The sequence below is a fragment of the Sorghum bicolor genome, chromosome 2 (assembly GCF_000003195.3).
Source record: "Sorghum bicolor cultivar BTx623 chromosome 2, Sorghum_bicolor_NCBIv3, whole genome shotgun sequence".
NCBI lineage: Eukaryota > Viridiplantae > Streptophyta > Magnoliopsida > Poales > Poaceae > Sorghum > Sorghum bicolor.
The window spans coordinates 67,315,245-67,331,683 of NC_012871.2; the positions used below are offsets into that span (position 1 = coordinate 67,315,245).

Consider the following 16,439-nt stretch of genomic DNA (forward strand, 5'->3'; position numbering starts at 1 on the left):
AAACCTTGGAGAGTCAAAACATTTTCAAGTTCGACAAAAAATATAGAGAGAAATATAAAGATTTATGTCATAAAATAGGTATACTATGAAAATATAACTAACAAAGATCTAATGATACTTGGTTGGTACAAAAAATTTTATTATTTTGTTATATAAATTTGGTTAAACTTGAAAAACTTGACTTATAATTTGGGACGGAGGGAGTACTTAAAACGGGTCCCTACTTTTCTACCCGGCCCCTCCAATAAAGATACAATTCTAGCACTATGTCATGTTTTAGTATTTGAGTAGCCATCTATTTTGATACTACTATTTTGACCCCTAAACTGAATGATAATGTGGGACCCATATAACATCCTCTTCTTCCCTCATCGCCATTAAAAAACTTGGCCATCTCAAGCACAACTCGTTGCCGGAGACTATGTATGTTAGTTTTTAGATCCCTATTGAGCAAAATCTTCTTGTCATGAAGGATGCAACTACCCAAGAAAATAAGTGATGCCATATTTGTTTTTGAAAATTTTTATTCTATAAGTCTGGATATAAATTCAAGAAAAGGTATCATATAGAAATTTACTAATAAAGAATTATTTTTGTAACACTTTTACATACGTGTCGCATATGCATGTCAGCTAGTATAGACAAAAGATCGCTTGATTTATCTCTTAAATTATTTAATTTGTCTGGTTATTAGCCATGATTTAACCGCCGACTGACTCTCAAATAAGAAAATTTATGCACTAAACTAACAAAAAACAATAGCTTGGTTGTGAAATCATAGCTTGTGTCTGAAGCTAATGTCATAAGTTTAATTTCCTATCTTGACATTATTAGGACTTTTTTTTGCCTTTTTATTTTCTTCTTTTATATTGCTTTCTCTGCTTCGAACAAAATGAAAAGAAAATAGGAGAACGGACGGGGAGGGGAAGCACGTGAGAGAAAGAAAGAAAAAAGCGTGAGAAAAAAAGGAGGAAAAAAAAAGGCTCTCACTGAGAGTGCACCACACATGAAGCTGAAAAAACAAGCTTCTATCAGCTTCTATCCATGCATGGTAATACAAGGACAAGTTTTAGCTAAATATTTTTACCAAGATAGTTCTAGCTGAACTGGTGGAGCTGCCAGTGAAACCGAAGGGAAAAAAATAGCTACTAACAGTCAAATTTCAAAAGTTCAACCGGATTTTAATCAAAACGACACGTGAACTTGCTCTGAAAACAACTTCAAATCTGTAATCAACATTATTATTACACCACATTATTAAATATTTACTAGATAGTCCACGCATGTTTCGACGACCGAATTGACGCAGACGACGTATACGACGAGTGTGTCATTGGCTGAGTACGTACGTACAGCGGTACACGCGTTGCCGGTTGTCATCCAGTTGATCTGCAGGTACACATCATCGACAGACATGGCGGGCCATCTTGGGATTTTTAGAACAGTGGTACAGTAAAAATGAGATATGGCAAGGACAAACGTTTGTCTGTTCTATATTTTCTGAAATCAATGATGGATCACAAACGAGCAGTGTTTTTTTCTCATAATAAATCACCAAATAGTACTTTTTGTCATAACTTATCAGCCAAACAAGCCATAACTTCTCCCAAATATTTTGCAAAATGTTTTAGATTTTTCGTCACATCGAATCTTGCGACACATGCATGGAGCATTAAATATAGATAAAAAAGATAACTAATTACACGGTTTGTATGTAATTTGTGAGACGAATATTTTGAGCCTAGTTAGCCTATAATTGAACAATATTTGTCAAATAGAAACGAAAGTGCTACCGTTCATATTTTGCCATTTTTTTTTGCAAGTAGGAACCGGTGATAGATCATGCCAGGGTAGTAAGAGATGGCAGAAATATCCCAAAGTTGTGGCAAGTCAAACATGACATAAAAAAGGACAGATGTAAGTTGCTGAGGACATGGAAAAAATATTTTTTTCTCATAATAAATTAACAAATAACTGCCATGGCTTATCAGCAAAGATCTTGGCGTCGTCCAGGCTTGTGCTGGTCGCCGTCGGGGCACTGGTTGGGTACTGCCGGTGGTGGAGGAGGAAGGCCTCTGCTTAATGCTGCTGCATCACGTAGATGATGATTGACAGCGTGTGCATTTGGATGGTTGACGGCGGCGTGAGCATTTGGACGGTTGCCGGCTCCACTCCCTCCACTGCCCGAAGTCTTGATGCGGAGGCATCGGAGGAAGAAGCCTGCTTCTGGGCGATCTTGCTGGATTTGGACGGTCGCCGCCGGCTCCATCAGACTGTCTGATGACCGGCGGCGGCGGTGGGAGCCACGAGCTCCTGTGGCGCCTCGCCGGCGGCGACAACGGGCCACTTTGAGTCGCTGCTGCATTCCTCATTGCTCTCAGCAGCACCATGCCCCCTAATTGAACCATGGTCTTATTGAGCTTTTAGCTCCAGCATCAGGCGTCGGAATGGATCTCGAGGTTTGTCCTTATGTGGACATGATGAGGCTTCCTCAGCGCTTGGCCTGAAGTGTATACACAGAAAGTTCAGTCAACAATTTAATTTGGGCGACATGATCAGGTCCGAGTCGAGGAGCACACAGCCTTCTCGCTGGGGTCGGTCGGCTCCTCCGGCGCCGGACCGATCGTCGTCACAGTCCAGCGGTGCTCCACTCCACCTCGACGAACTTGAGCACGCCACTGCTGAAGGCGACATCCCGGAACCGCCAAGCGGGGTCGTCTCCCGGGTGGAACTTCGTCAGCGTCCTCCGGTTCGCCGGCATAGATCCGGCAACGGAATGAAAAGGAAGTGCGGCCTTGTTCGTTTAGGCTATCAGACAAATCTGCCAGCTATTCCGTAATGTTTTTCTCTCCCTCATAATAAATCAGCCAGTACTTTTTGTCATGGCTTATCAGCTAAAGAACACGCCTACCCGCAAGTCCACCCAACCGACCACGCCTCCACCTCATTCATTTGGCTGGCTGACTTGTAACAAAAAAACACGACTAGCATAAACTCAGCCTGAGAAAAGAAAAAATCAGCGGGAAATGGTCCTTATCGGATAAGCATGCATTGGTCACCTAGCACGAATTCACAACAAATGAACATGTGCAATCATCTAATGTATGAAGCTGCTACATAGATTTACAAGTAATACTTGGGGGAAAAAATGTAGTCCTCATATGCTCCAAAAGCTCCCTAGTAGGATTTTCAGGCCATACGCAAGGTAAAAAAAAATGTTTCATCTTTACAGATGTATCAAATCAGATCTTAAGTAGATTCGCTTCGGACAAATGAACCAAGGCACACCATTGTCAGTCAACCACACATATAACTATGATGCTTATTATGAATTAACCTTCAACATTAAGTGTGCAAAGGACAACATGCCATGTTTACAATCACAGCTTCAAACCCCTCAGGTAAATTCATCAGAGGCTTTTGAATCACCAGTTTATTTGAGTTCAACAGGCATTCCTCATATAACATGATTGAGCGAAAAGAAAGAGAATCAAAAGACACTACATGAAGCATTCCAGAGTATGCTCGTAACACTTCACCCAACATTATCGCTAAGCACGAGTTTTCGCAAAAAGAAGGCAGAAGCAAGGTGCCCGCGCTTCATGCTAGTTGGAAGGTCCTTCAGTATTCCTTCTTGCCAAAGTTTTTGCACCACAGTTGAGATGGGATTGGCCGGACTGGGTGATGTGGGCGTTGCTGCATAAAAGTTTTATTATATTTGTTAGCACTGTGATTTCCACAATTTCAAAACAAAATGATGAACACATTAAGTCTGAACCAGATAACACAAACAGTTCCTTATTGTATTATACCCATAGACAATCGAAGTCAAGCAGATATTTAGTTTAGCATGCATTCATGTTACTAGCCCACTTTACACAAAACTAATAATGTGAAATTTTCACATTGTTCTAAAAGTGAAAATAATAATTTTCTCGAGTTGTGGATATTTTTTTTTTGCACAAATGCAGCACGTTTTTCAGAGTGACTCTGCTCAGTTTATCAAGTTGTCAACATGCCATTCAGGAAATGGGTGAAGTTTCCAACACATAAAAGTATAAAACAATGACAAACCAAATGCTTTATAATTTTAATTGTGCACCTAGCTTCAGTCACATTATTTGCATCTTTGCCATACCCTAAAAAGTAGGGCAAATCCATGTTTCAGCATATCATTTGCTCAGAATAGAAAATGCACATTACTACATTGGTTATTTGCATTCTCTGTGAAAGATACCATAAGACATGACAAACCTATCATGCATCTGTATAACTCTTTTCAGAAATAAGTAGATTATGTGCACTTTGCTTGCACTAGGTTATCTACATGTGCAACGAGAGCCACCTTCATGCCTATTATAAGTAGTCTAAAATCCTTTTGGACCTTAGAAAGCACAAGGGCTCCATTTAACTTCCTGGTGAATGCCTTTTTTTTCACAAAATACAAAGTGAGAGAGGGTCAGCCATGAACTTAGACAAATTACAAGAAACAGCACAAGATGGTTAGCCCTCATATTCTACATATGGCTTACATTCTGATTGTTCGTTATGTAAATCACTGGCACCAGGTCGACCTATATGTTTTCCCCTGAATTTGCATCAAATAGCCACCACCAGCTAAGGTACACAAATGGCAACTGGTAAGTGGTAACCTCAAATTGCAGCATCTCACTCCCCTATCTCCTCCATCATCCCCTACACTCATTAGACTGTAGAGAGCATACATCATGGCTACCAGAGAATTTTAGTGGAATCATTTCTAGGTGCTATTTGATCCATTAGCATCTATCATTTATGTGCACCTGTCGTGCATGCCGCGCTAATATATGCATGCCAACACGTCATCCAAATGGAAACAATCACACTCATCACAAGGAATTTAACCACAGATCATTTCAGTACTGACAGAAAATTGAAAGAAACCATTCTAGCCAGCCCACTCCAATGAAGTAGCATCATAATGCATTTAGGGATGAGGAGGGGTACCCAATGGTGTTTTGGGGTTCAGCTAATTAATTACGTGGTATGCCATTTTAGTTCATTTCTTCCCCCTAAATTAATTAGGTGGCGGTCGTTTTAGTTCATTCTAGCAAGTTTTGGGCCACCCCAATGACCAAAAATAAGTGGAACTTGCCTCCCAAACTGCATTCCATTGCAATACTAGATCAAAGATTCAAGGGGCAGTTCCAACAGGATCACAAGCATTGGCACTCACAAGTCAAAAGTTTGGAATTTTACAGTAAAATGAAGAGCAGAAGTACCCTATTAACGAGCTGGCCTTCACACCTGCATTCGAATTATGTGCTATACAGAATGGATGAGCTGTTCCTAGTTCCGAAGACAAGAAGTCTCACTACCAAGAACTGCGTAGATATTGAGACGTTCGCCGCAGATCTATATCTATAGACCAAGCGTCACCTCAAATCCTCAAGACCATGTACGCCAAGGAGGAGAAATCGCAGGGTCAGAGTCTGGGTAATGGGGATACACATGCATACCTCGAGCTCGGCGGACTTCATGGCGATGGGGATGCAGATGAGGAAGACGCCGAACATGGCGATGGCGGTGTTACGGCGCCAGTGGACTGGGCGGCAGTAGGGCCCGCCCGTCATGCTCCATACCTTCTGGCGGAAGTCGCCGCCGGCGTGCCCACCGCCGTGGTCTCCGCCCATCGCCGCCGCCGCTTCTTTGATTCAATCAGATCGGGGGTGAGGTTCGGTGCGGGGGTGAGCGCAGAGCAGTGATTCGTGCGGACGGGCCGATGTCTCGATGGGGAATTGGCTGTACAGTGCACGGGGTGTTTGCACAAGAGACCCTGCTGATTTCAATAATTATAATATTATGGGGGTGTTTAGTTCCTTTTTATATATAAAAAAAAGGTTTGCACAACAGACTCCATCATTTTGTATAATAAAATTAAACACCATGTAAAACTTTTTGGTAAAAAGGTGACTATTATCTATTTTTGATTTTAGTGAGTGTTTAGTTCCCCTTTTATCCAAAAAATTCTGGGTTTTGGTATGTCATTTTGCATAATGAAACAAAACACCATACAAAACTTTTGACAAAAAGATAGCTATTCTCTATTTTGGATTTTGGCTTCAAGAGGTAAAAAAAATCCAAAAGAATATTAAGAGGCCATAATAAGGGCAATATATTCTATATTTTGAATAGAACTAAACACAACCCTATATTATTTGATATTTTACATTTTATCATTTCAAAGTAGTTGACATTTTGCATTTTGCTTTCATGTGGAACTAAACATGCCCTTAGCCTCGAGAAGGAAAAAAAACCCAAAAGAGCCTCTGTATTTTGGATGAAACTAAACATAACCATGAAAAGTTTGGTATTTTCCATTTCATCCTTGTTTAGTTCCCAAAAAATTTTGCAAAATTTTTCAGATTCCCCGTCACATCGAATCTTTAGACATATGCATGAAGTATTAAATATAGACAAAAATAAAAACTAATTGCACAGTTTGGTCGAAATTGACAAGACGAATCTTTTGAGCCTAGTTAGTCCATGATTGGACAATATTTGTCAAATACAAACGAAAGAGCTACAGCGTCGATTTTGCAAAATATTTTGGAACTAAACAAGGCCATAGTTGTTGTAGTTGGAATTTTGCATTATACGGGAAACTAAACACACCCTATATTTTTGGGGTGTTTAGTTCCCCATAAAATGCAAAATGCCAACTACTTTAGAATGATGAAATACAAAATACTAAAATTTTTAGGGCTATGTTTAATTCCATCCAAAATGCAGAATTTATTGCCCTCATGAGGGCCTCTTGAGGCTTTTTTGGGTTTTTTTGCACCAAAATCCAAAAAAGAGAATAACCACCTTTTTATCAAAAAAATTTGCGTAGTGTTTAGTTCTATTATGCAAAATATCGGACCAAAACCTAAATTTTTTTTGGTAGTTCCGCTGCATATTTGTTTGAACTGCTGGAATTTAAAGGGACCTCCTCTGTTTTCTCTGAAATTTGGTAAATTACCTGGTTTCAAATGTGAAATCAACTGTATCCAGCGCATTTTGTATTTATAAAATCAAGCTTCAACTTTTAAATTATTACGATTTGCAACATGATCAACAGAGGTCTTAAGTCAACACTTGACGTGAATACATGAAACGAAACAAAATTGTTACGTTTTGAATCTATATTAGACGTTAATGAAAATATGTTTCCCAGCGAAAGCCAAGGATTATACAGAAGGTACTTGTCAGTGTACCATGTTATCCCAGAAAAATGCAGTTTTGCACGTGCAGCTTTCTGGAAAATATATATATATATATATATATATATATATTGCATTGGTCGCATGAATTATCAACATCAACAAAGTAGTTCCTCGGTTAGAGCAACTTTTTTGGGGTAACAAAACCATAAATTTGAATATGTAACACAAGAGATTTGACCCAAGTAAACCAGGTACGATGAGACTAACCACTGTGGTTCCTACTCCTGTGAGACCTAACAAGCTCTTTGCCTCTTCCAGAATTACATGTGTAAAATACAATAGTACAATGAGAAGGGGCAAAATCACAAGAAAAATACACCAAATCAACATAAGTGTGCAATCCGTTAATATACCATACTAGAACCTAGGATCACTTGTCGGGATTCTTGCAGCTCCCTGCATAAGATTTGTACGTCGTTTCCGATAATACACAAACGGGCCACTTACTAGCAACATCCCGGCCATCACTACCTGGAAAAGAACATAACTTTATGATTCACGCTTTAGGAAACAACAATAAATTTGTGTTGGATTCTCATTGACAATGAAGATTAAAAAGAAAACAAGCAATCAACAAGATGTTACATTTTTAGTGCAGAAGAACGAGCAAGATTGTGCTACAACTACAAAGGTAGCGCAACTCATGCTTTGCACTTTTTACAGTACACAACTACATAGGCACGCCTTTCACTTGGATGTTTCAATTTCACAAGTATTTGGAATTTATCAAACATCATGATCAGAACAAAAAGCTCTAGATATCTACTATCACAGCGGCAAAGAAAAGGTAAGGTCTGCTTGCATGTTTAAGGGCATGATTCAGAGCCCAGTTTTATAATGAAATTAGCCCAGAGATACTTCTCAATTTACTAAGATTTTTCTGCAGTTTTCTTCCACTGTTATTTCTCATTATCAATCCTTTGGTCTCAGTCTGCGTCCGGCTTGCTCGGCACTGATGGCAGCGGTTGTGGCTGCAGTTGCATTTCCTGCAGCCATCAGTACCAACTACCAAGCTCTCCCGAGTCCCGACACATCAACATTAGGAAAAACAAGTGACATTATAGAGTAAATAAAGAATTCATGATAAGTTCAACAATATCTGTAATAATAGAAGAGAAAAGTTTTGCACTTTTAATACCTCAAAACCAAGAACAGATAACTTCTCTTCTCCAACCAATGGCACACAACTTCTGTAAGTAATATAATGCTTTGGACCACCTGATGCGGATTTCGTACCACCTGATGTGGATGCATCATCCAATATCTTCCTCTGCTTGGTCTTGTTTCCTTCTTTTGTAGCATTTTGTGCCTCTACACATTTCAAGGGCAGGCGATAGCCAGTTTCGCTGCAGCTATACTTTTCATCATTCTGAAAAAATGATATGTTATTGTCAGGCCGGTAGAACCTGTACAGTGGGAAACAAATTCACAAGCATGAAAATTGCATTAGTTAGCATTTAACCAGTTTTAGGGCTAATACCAGTTTACAATTCCAGCAAATTTTACAGGCCACGCTAAAAAACATGTCTGGATGAGTTATAAATCTAATAATTTCACACCTTTATTTGAGCTTTCCAACTGGAAAAAAAAAATCACCTCAGTAGACCACACCACATTTATTTTTCCGACCAAAATCAGGCTCACCTCACTCTTCCTTTCTCGTGACCCTAGATGAGTTGTAAATCTAATAATTTTAAACATAAAAAAGTAATCGCCACAGTGGACTACACTAATTCCGGTGACCCATCTGTTTACCTCCGGCCTCCCTTTGAGACTCTCTCACACATCGAGCATGGCCAGAGGCGGCAAGCTTGCCAGCTGTGAACCCATTAGAGCGGCAAGCTCAGCCAGCAGCCATGAGGCCTGCCTTGAGGTGGCGTGCTCAGCCAGTGGGTGTGAGGCCCAGGTTGAGGCTCCAGATCTTCATGATTGCCAGCCCAAGTGGCACTACAGTGAACCTGAGTCAGCTGGCAAGGGCGTCGGGCAACAAGTCTGCACAGTCGCGAGTTCATGTCGAGGTAATGATCCCAATCATTGGCGGCCTTCAGTTCACAACCATTCCTCAACAGATCTGCCAGTGCCAGTGCAAGCTCCCAAAGCCTCTGACCTCCATTGTTTCCTCACCACTTCATAGCTTATTTGTTTTTTCCCTGCTTTGCAGCATCAGGTTGAGAAGGGCAAGAATTTCATCACTTACCCAAACAACTCTTCTACAAGGGCACAAGTTTTCTTGTGCACTAATTATACCTGGAAGCCATTTACATGTTTAGAAGATTATAAATCTACCAAACAGCACCTAAATGGTGTTACATGGTTGTAAACTGTAATCTGAACACATGCTTGATATATTTACTAAATGTCAACTCAATTAAGTTGATACAAAAAAAGCACCCGCTAAAAGTAGATAGACCTGCTATGTTTGCTAGTGGGCCAAGCAAGGAGATTGTGACTGTTTGGCACATGTATTTGCACATACTCTCACCCAACTTAAATTTCCTAGATGCTCATATATGCATATATGGATAAGCACGGACATTTCTACTGCTTACTGACCATGGAAAATTCATGTTACCCCAATTCTGAGCAAATCATGGTCTATCAAAAAATAATAGACCAATGTATTTAGTAGGCTGCCATTTTCTCCAAACAGACCGTACGAAAAATCAGTGTAACTATAAGCCTATTTTCTGAATATATTATGGGACCATTTGAAGGTCATATTTTTTCAATGACAAGCAATTCTGAAACTTGAACCAAGGAACCATTATTGGTATGACAGAATTGATAAGTTGGAGGGGGAGTATAAGGGTGAGGGCGAGAGTTGATGGTTAGGAATCTGACCAATCTTATAAGGTGACATGTATTGGTCTCTATAAGACCTTGTCTGAAGTTGTAATCTTTTTGGTAAGTCAAACCACTTCCACAGGAAGATTATTTTAGCAATCAAAGAAAATAAATATTTTGTATAAGGGGGGAGCACTCATGTAATCATATTGATTTTGTATAAGAGGCAGCATAGAAACTAAGATTCAACCATCAGTTCAGCTGGAGAAACTTTGCATTCTATGCACAACTTATATGACATCAAGATGCACACTTCAGTGTTGTTTTCAACAAAAAGGTGGGGACAAAGAAACCTTTGGAGTAACTTGAAGCATAAAAATTCCCTATTTTTTTGGTACAAATGATCTCCACATCCCTCAATCCACAATATCCCCCTTCTTTCCGAACACACACTAAGTACTATATCACACATTTTGACATACATGTTGTAGCATAAACCAGAAAAATCAGGATATGAAGGTACCAGACAATGTGATTGACAAATCAATGAAATACTAAAGGCTCCTACTTCACCAACCAAGAACTACACTTTGCGATTATACTGGCTTCAAACACCAGTGGTGTCATAATTTTACTGACGAAGCATAACTAGTGACACCCTGAAGAGAAGTTGTCCATTAGCAAGTCAACTAAATCCACTAGCCACTTAACTTAGCTGTCATTATGTAAATCATTCAGTGACTAATGAGAATAGCTAAACATCACAAGATAATTCTTACTGCTCCGTGCTACCTTAATTTTGGTTCATCTTCGTCAATGCTATCTCAGTATCAATCATATCAAAACAATGAACGTGGATAGGGTGACATTCTCTGAAACTAAATTGTAACCAAACTTGAACCTTATCTTAACCACTGCCACGAAGCAAATTCCCTAGGTAACTGAATCGAGGCAACAAAAAATTTGAACAATCGCAGCAAACAGGTTTCGTATTTTGCAGTAAACTTTAACCAAGATCTGAACTTTTCATGATAAACTTTCACTGCTCTAAGCCTCTAACACGAATCACATATGCTACATCAGAAAAGCAGAAAATAAAGAAATAACACGATCCCCAGGTCCTATTAGAAATACGCAACCTAACACGATCTTCTTATGTCAACTACGAAGATCGTTTTTTTTTCTCCACGCGAAACCGAATAGAATGCGTACCCAATTACCCATAATCACAGAAGAAGAGAGAATCGCCAACCTTCTCAGAATACTGGCAGGGAACGCAGGGACCCGAGGGCGTGCAGTGGTATGAGGCGTTCCCCTGCGCCTCCACGAAGCCGAGCAGCGATCTCCGCGCTCCATTGGCCGTCGATGCGGCTGCGGCCGCCGCCGCCGCAGCAGCGATCGCCGGAGGAATCCAGCATAGGGCGGCCACGCTGACGAGAAGTAGCAGCAGAAGCCGCCACCGCCAGGAGGTCGCCGCCGTCGCCTTGTTCGCCATGGCTTCCGCGGTTGCTGCTCTCGCGGTCTCGCCGACCTCCCTTGTTGCGGTGGCGACGCGGTGGCAAAGGGGAGGTTGGACGCGCCCGTTAACCTGCTTATAGTTTAAACGGGCACGTGGAAACTAACGGGCTCGAACCCGCACACCCGATTTCGTACTAGGTGTCCTCGTGTCCTCCTCTTTGTCTTTCGCTGGCCAAACAAAAGCGCCGCCGCCGCCGGCAATGTTCCGCCGCCTCCTCCCCCACCGCAGCCACTTCTCCACCTCGTCCGCATCCAACTCCACCCCGACCCTCTACTCTGAAGGAACAATCCCATTCTCCCTCCTCTCGTGGGGTCGTGGCGCTTCCGGACAGCTCGGCGGCGGCAAGGAGGAGCGCCGCCTCTACCCATCCCCCGTCGCCCACCTCCTTCTCCCCGAATCAGACCCACGCCTTGCGCCCACCCCCGGACGCCTTCCCTCTGCAGGGGAGACGTCTGGAGTGGAGGTTGGGATCTCCTGTGGGCTCTTCCACTCCGCGCTCCTCGTCGAAGGAAGCGTCTGGGTGTGGGGCAAGGGCGACGGAGGCCGCCTCGGCCTCGGTGACGAGTCTTCCGCCTTCGTGCCCCGCCCTAACCCCAACCTCCGCGATCTCCGCCTCCTCGCGCTCGGCGGCATCCACTCCGCCGCACTGACCACCTCTGGTGACGTCTTCACCTGGTGAGGAAACTGCCACATTGCTGATTTGAAGATTGCTATTGAAAAATTTAGTATGTATGCTTCATGTGATTAGATGGCTAATTCAGTAGTCTCTTATTACTCCATGAATGAAACTTTGTGATGAATGGATTGCATTTTGATGGATGTGGCTGCTGCATCACTCAGTTTACTGTAGTCTGCAGGGGTTATGGTGGATTTGGAGCTCTGGGGCACTATGTATACCATAGGGAGCTTTTGCCAAGGCAAGTGAATGGCCCTTGGGAAGGGAAGATAACACACATTTCTACTAGTGGAGCACATACTGCAGCAATCACCGACTCAGGTCAGTCTGATTCACTCATTGTAAACTATTAGTTTTGAATCATCTGATACCGTCCTTTTCGATCAGAGATGTTGGTAATTTCACTAGTCATTCCATTCTGGTCTTTGCTGCAAATGAAACTAGTCATCTCTGATCGTTGCACGTTGCTAACAGGTGAACTTTACACTTGGGGTCGTGATGAAGGTGATGGTAGGCTGGGGCTTGGGAGTGGAGGTGGTCCAGGTGAAGCTGGCTCCCTCAGTGTTCCTTCCAAGGTGAATGCATTGCCTGTTCCAGTTGCCGCTGTAGCTTGTGGTGGCTTCTTCACAATGGCTCTTACTTCAGATGGACAGTTATGGAGTTGGGGAGGTTAGGCTCTGACTAAACGTCATCCAGCAACTCATAATGCCATACACATTACTGGTAGTGGCATAGCAGTAAATAGCCAGTGCTTGTTAGTATATCCAGACCCTTCATTTCATTATCAGACATAGATTAGATGACTTTGGTATTGTCACGAAGTGCAGTTAAGCTGCTTCAATCCAGGTGAACAGAATCTCTGTCATGCCTTTTTATGCTTTCAGTTGGCCACCCTACTAAACTGAAACTTTAAATTATTGAAGCCAATATGAGCATTGGCAGAACATTCCTAGACTGATCTGCATGGCTGTTGCCAATTTACTGATGTGCTGAATGTTTGCGTTTCATGTATCATTTCCAGCAAATTCAAACTTCGAACTGGGTAGAGGAAGCAATTTCAGTGATTGGAGGCCACAGCTTGTCCCTAGTCTGAAAAGTATCCGTGTAATCCAAGTAGCATGTGGCGGATATCATTCTTTAGCTTTGACTGGTAAGTTATTAGAACCTGCAAGGTCTGATCTTTCACGAACTTTTTTTTATAAGCTACATGAACCAATAGAAAGCCACTTGTATTTGTAAAGAGAGAGATTTGTTTCAGTCGTATAACTATTAATTTCAAACTGCAGTTGTAGCGAACACTTTATAGTACACTGGCTGTTGCACCATAGCATTATATCATTATATGATATATGAAATGTCTCACCACTGTTACAGATGAAGGTGAAGTTCTCTCTTGGGGGCATGGTGGGCACGGACAACTTGGGCATCCCACCCTTCAAAATCATAGAATCCCACTTGCCATCAAAGCTTTATCTGATGAGCGAATTGTCCATATAGCCTGTGGAGGATCAACCTCTGCTGCTATATCAGGTGAAATTCAGAGAACTTTTCTTTTAGTTATCCAATACTCATTGCTCTACTGGTTACTCTTGACATGTGGTTGTTGGTTTCACTTATCTATCGTTTCTTATGTAGCTGACTAAAAATATTCTAGAAAAGAAAAATCTTAGTCTACGAAAACCTAATAAATGTCTCTGCTGGTGATCAGCAGGAAATATCAAAGGATATACCAACTATGATAACAAACTGAATGAGATTCTGTATTTTGAATACGATTCTAGAGACGCACACACCCTGTAATTCAGAATATGAAGGAGAAAACCTCTTTCATGGCAGTTTGTGGTATCTTTTAATTTGTTAGGCAATGATAAAGAACTGTGTTTACTTTAACTAAAATATGGGTTGCTCAAGTTGCAGTTTATAAAGGTCACTTTTACCTGGCATGAGGTTGATCTACTTTGTGGATCTTGGTTGCTTTGCTTTACTGTGATTCTACATCATGCCACCTATTGACTAAATGCAGATAATCAAATTTCCTCTCTGCAAACAACTCACATGAACTTACTTTTGCTCTTAATTGTCTGGGCAGAAAAAGGTGACTTGTACATGTGGGGAAATGCAAGAGACTGCCAGCTAGGCGTCCCTGGTTTGCCAGAAGTTCAGCCACTCCCAGTCAAGGTGAATTTCCTCAGAGATGGTGATGAAGATTTGGGTCCTTCTCGTGTCATCTCCGTTGCAATAGGAGCCTCCCATGCCATGTGCTTGGTCTCCATGCAACAAACTGAGAAATAGGGCAGCCTGGGTTTCTCCTTTGTGAAGGCACTTAAGTTTCGGCATTCATACATCTGAGTTCATTTCGAAGAGGATATTGTTCTCTTCTGATTCGATCCTGCTGTTCCTGTTGGTGGAAACTGGAATTCCTGCTCAGTTAAGTTGAACACATCTGCAAGAAAGAATAAAAAAACCAGGAAAGGCCCTGTGGCTGGCTCCGGGTAGGCATAGCTGTAGTAGATTCGAATCCTTAAATTTTATCACTGAAAGTTCTTATGTGTGTAGACATTGTTCTTGGTTTTCTGTAGCACTGTAACATGAGGGATGAAACTGCGAGAAGCATGAATGTACAACATGCACCCTTGTGTGTTCTCACCAAAGATTTGTAGATTCTGTTTGTAGTTGAGATGGCCAGAATTTTCTAGTGCTATTTTTTTTATTGTGACTATGGCAGGAGGCCTGATTCTAGTTGCTGTTCAATAAAAGCAACCAATGTTTTATTCCTTAACCCATCATTCATTTGTACCTTTAACAATCCAGAGTAGTTGTCTCATCATCATCCATGTAGTTTTTTTTTTCAAAGCAGATTAGCAGAACCACCCTTCCAGGCAGCAGCTTTTTGTAGTCCATGAGGCCGTAGTTGTTTGTGCAGTAACTATCTGCCTGATGGTGTGGACATGCAGCCTGCTTGAAGTAGCCAGGTTCAGAAGGGTGTCACGGTACGACGATCTTGTGAAAATAAAACTGAAACTGCCGCATATGGAAGTCCTTCTGGCTAGGGACATGACACTGGTAGCAATTGTGTTCCACTGTATCCTGATTGACGATTGCAGTTCCTGAAGCTTTGATTGATAAACTGCTTGCTTATACTCGGACATGACGCTAGTAGTATAGCAGCAGCTTTGTGTATATGCAAAACGGATAGCAACGATATAATACATGCACGAAGTTGAGTTGACATTAGTGGGTGAGATTGATCATAACGTTAAAAAGTGATCAGTTGATTTTTCGAAAATAGTGCACCCTGTGTACAATCTCGTAATGCAAAAATCTTGAGACTCGTTAAGGAGAGGAAAAACCCCATCGCTGAATGTCTGCAAGCGTGCAGCCTGTCCCAACTAACCAATTGCAGATTTGCAGAATGCTTGAATTGAATCTCGCTATGTGTGAAAGATAATATCTTTGCCCGGGAGAGCAATCGGGGAATAAGAACGGGCGGACGCCTTCGTTCCTTTCCTCGCGTCGTGTTTCGGCCGCCGCCGCCGCCGTCCAGCCAGGAGGACCGTCGAAGAAATTCCTCGCCGCGTTTGTTCGTCGTAGGGGCTCTCATCCTCAGGTACTCTACCACACTCCCTTCACCTCCCTCAGGCAGGGTGCGGCGGCTCCGCCTTGAGATTCTCGAATTGGTTTGTTGTCTGCTCAGGTTGCTTTGGGTCCTCTTCGTGCGAATCCGTCTTCTTTTTTACTATTTCAGAATTTTATTACAGTGCGAATCGTGTGGTTATTGGCTCCGTTTGGTCTCATTCGTCAAGTTTAACAAAATGCCGCAATTTCCGCAATTCGTCAAGGAAGCTGACTATGGGAGCATTGCAATTTCTGCCTGACGATTCTGTTGCTCTTGTCTCAGCATCAGCATCAGCATCCATCCTTCTTGCCAAGTGAGGTGCTCGTGGCTTCCCCCTGCTGTTATGATCGCCACCCAGTGGGCTCGTCAGATTGCACGCCTGCCCAAGTGGGCAACGCCTTACGCGTGCACCGCAGCAACTACACCTTCCTCCTTTGCTGTCAGGCAGCGAGCTCCCCAGATTGGGTTTGGTTCACACATCGTCGTCCTTCAGCTCCCAACACAACCGATTCACAAGAAGCGCCGCAGGTTACTAAGCTTATTTACTAACCATCTGAAGGCTGGAAAGTGGGGGTCTTCCTTGTGCTGCCTGCTGAC

At 42.2% G+C, this 16,439-nt stretch overlaps 3 protein-coding genes across 3 annotated transcripts; 1 reads left to right on the forward strand and 2 right to left on the reverse strand.

Moving 5' to 3' along the window:
- LOC8074206 lies at positions 3,294–5,801 on the reverse strand. Its single transcript, XM_002462788.2, has 2 exons — positions 5,499–5,801; positions 3,294–3,696 (listed from the first exon to the last, which is right to left on the reverse strand). The coding sequence occupies exons 1-2, from the start codon at positions 5,670–5,672 to the stop codon at positions 3,622–3,624; spliced, it is 249 nt and encodes an 82-aa protein (XP_002462833.1). The 5' UTR covers positions 5,673–5,801; the 3' UTR covers positions 3,294–3,621.
- On the reverse strand, positions 7,310–11,599 carry LOC8077263. Its single transcript, XM_002462789.2, has 3 exons — positions 11,284–11,599; positions 8,386–8,616; positions 7,310–7,718 (listed from the first exon to the last, which is right to left on the reverse strand). The coding sequence occupies exons 1-3, from the start codon at positions 11,524–11,526 to the stop codon at positions 7,605–7,607; spliced, it is 588 nt and encodes a 195-aa protein (XP_002462834.1). The 5' UTR covers positions 11,527–11,599; the 3' UTR covers positions 7,310–7,604.
- LOC8077264 (ultraviolet-B receptor UVR8) lies at positions 11,682–15,012 on the forward strand. Its single transcript, XM_002460617.2, has 6 exons — positions 11,682–12,225; positions 12,408–12,547; positions 12,701–12,895; positions 13,248–13,376; positions 13,601–13,756; positions 14,316–15,012. Exons 1-6 carry the CDS (start codon positions 11,750–11,752, stop codon positions 14,516–14,518), a joined length of 1,299 nt encoding a protein of 432 aa, XP_002460662.1. The 5' UTR covers positions 11,682–11,749; the 3' UTR covers positions 14,519–15,012.